This window comes from Grammomys surdaster, unplaced genomic scaffold, assembly GCF_004785775.1.
Source record: "Grammomys surdaster isolate TR1022 unplaced genomic scaffold, NIH_TR_1.0 367, whole genome shotgun sequence".
Taxonomy (NCBI): Eukaryota; Metazoa; Chordata; class Mammalia; order Rodentia; family Muridae; genus Grammomys; species Grammomys surdaster.
The window spans coordinates 5,208,963-5,210,371 of NW_021604786.1; the positions used below are offsets into that span (position 1 = coordinate 5,208,963).

At 44.6% G+C, this 1,409-nt stretch overlaps 1 protein-coding gene across 2 annotated transcripts in view; it reads left to right on the plus strand.

The window, feature by feature from the left end:
* Window positions 1–1,279: 1,279 nt before the first annotated feature.
* Arid5b (AT-rich interaction domain 5B) overlaps window positions 1,280–1,409 on the plus strand; it is a 180,119-nt gene continuing 179,989 nt past the window's right edge. Inside the window, exon 1 of one of the 2 annotated variants that reach the window (XM_028780245.1) lies at window positions 1,280–1,323. In XM_028780245.1, coding sequence (XP_028636078.1) covers window positions 1,303–1,323 — 21 coding nt within the window. In that variant the 5' untranslated portion in view covers window positions 1,280–1,302. The remainder of the gene's footprint in view (window positions 1,324–1,409) is intronic. The other variant, XM_028780246.1, reaches the window with a different exon arrangement.

Consider the following 1,409-nt stretch of genomic DNA (forward strand, 5'->3'; position numbering starts at 1 on the left):
TTTGCATAATAGCCGTGCATGCAAACCGCGCAATGCTCCAAGGCTCCAGAACAATAAATATACACATTTAAAACCTTTATTGTCTTACGATGTGTTAACCCCCCCTCCGTTTCCAACAGCTTAATTTCTGATGGTATTTAACTAGTTTGCAAATGGATTATTTTTTCAGTTTGAAACTATTACCGAGAAAGCTCCCCCTCCCTTTTTTTGGAGGAGGGGGGGCACGGGAAGGATTGGGGGTGGGGTAGAAGTCGGTATATTATTCCTGTAGCGCCGGGTTATATAAACACATTATCATTTGAGAGAGCCCTTGGCGTCCATCAGCATTGTAAACACGTACGAGTGTATATACTTCAAAATTAAAGAATGCACACGCAGAACCCGGAGCCCGAATTCATATTCCGAGCAGACTCGCGGCTCGCACGTATTGATTTATCATGCACGGTTTATTGTTCCTCTCCCTAAATGCAGTTGCTGTCCGTTCAATATTGTTGCAAAATCACGAGACGTGTGTGCACTGCCCACTTGTCTTTCTGCTCTTCTTCTTCCCTTTTTTTCCCCTGCTGAGTATTTTTTTTTTTGCGAAGCGAACAAATGCATTAATATTTATATGTTTATATAATCGATAACCCACTTTTCCCTTCCGTGTAAATAGGCATCAGAAGATAATTTAACAGATTAGTTCTCTCAAACATGGCAGTGAGGAAACGTAATTTAACTATCAAACAAATCTACATGTCTAATAACAGCAAATCTGCTAAGGAGCATTAGAAAGAGGAGCGGCGCCCCGGAATCTCTGCAGGAAATGTTCTTTATATTAGACATATACAAGCAGGTCCTGTCAGATGCACAACGCAGCTCGAGAGACTTGGTCTGCTCCAAAAATCTCAGCTGGCGTTACCCACAGACACGAGGAACTGAGAAGAGAAAGATATCCTAGTTACTTGCTTTTAGGGTGGGTTTCAATTTTTTTTCACGTCTTTCTGTCTGCTTTTGCCTTGATCCATTCTCTTCCCGCCGAGGACGGACTTAGCCCTTCTCCCTATTTCGAATTTGATCAACCCATCTTTGGCAGCAAACCCACATCTTTTTTACAGGAGATGAAAATTGAGTCTTCGAAGAAATATTAGGATATATTTTCAATCATTTTGGTGTTGAGGGGGAGGCTAGAGCTTAGTTTTATATTGAGACATCACGCCGGCTGCAGGCAGAGAATGCTTTTCCCTGCCAGGACCTGATGCAATCCATTCAAGCCAACAAGTTTGGAGAGAATGTTGAGTTCAATCAATTCAGAACGTCGAGATGGAGCCCAACTCACTCCAGGTATTTCGCTCTCCTCCGCTCCTGCGGTCCCGGCGCCCCCCGGCACCCCCCAGCCCCCCAGCTCACCCACCCCCTCACACCCCCCC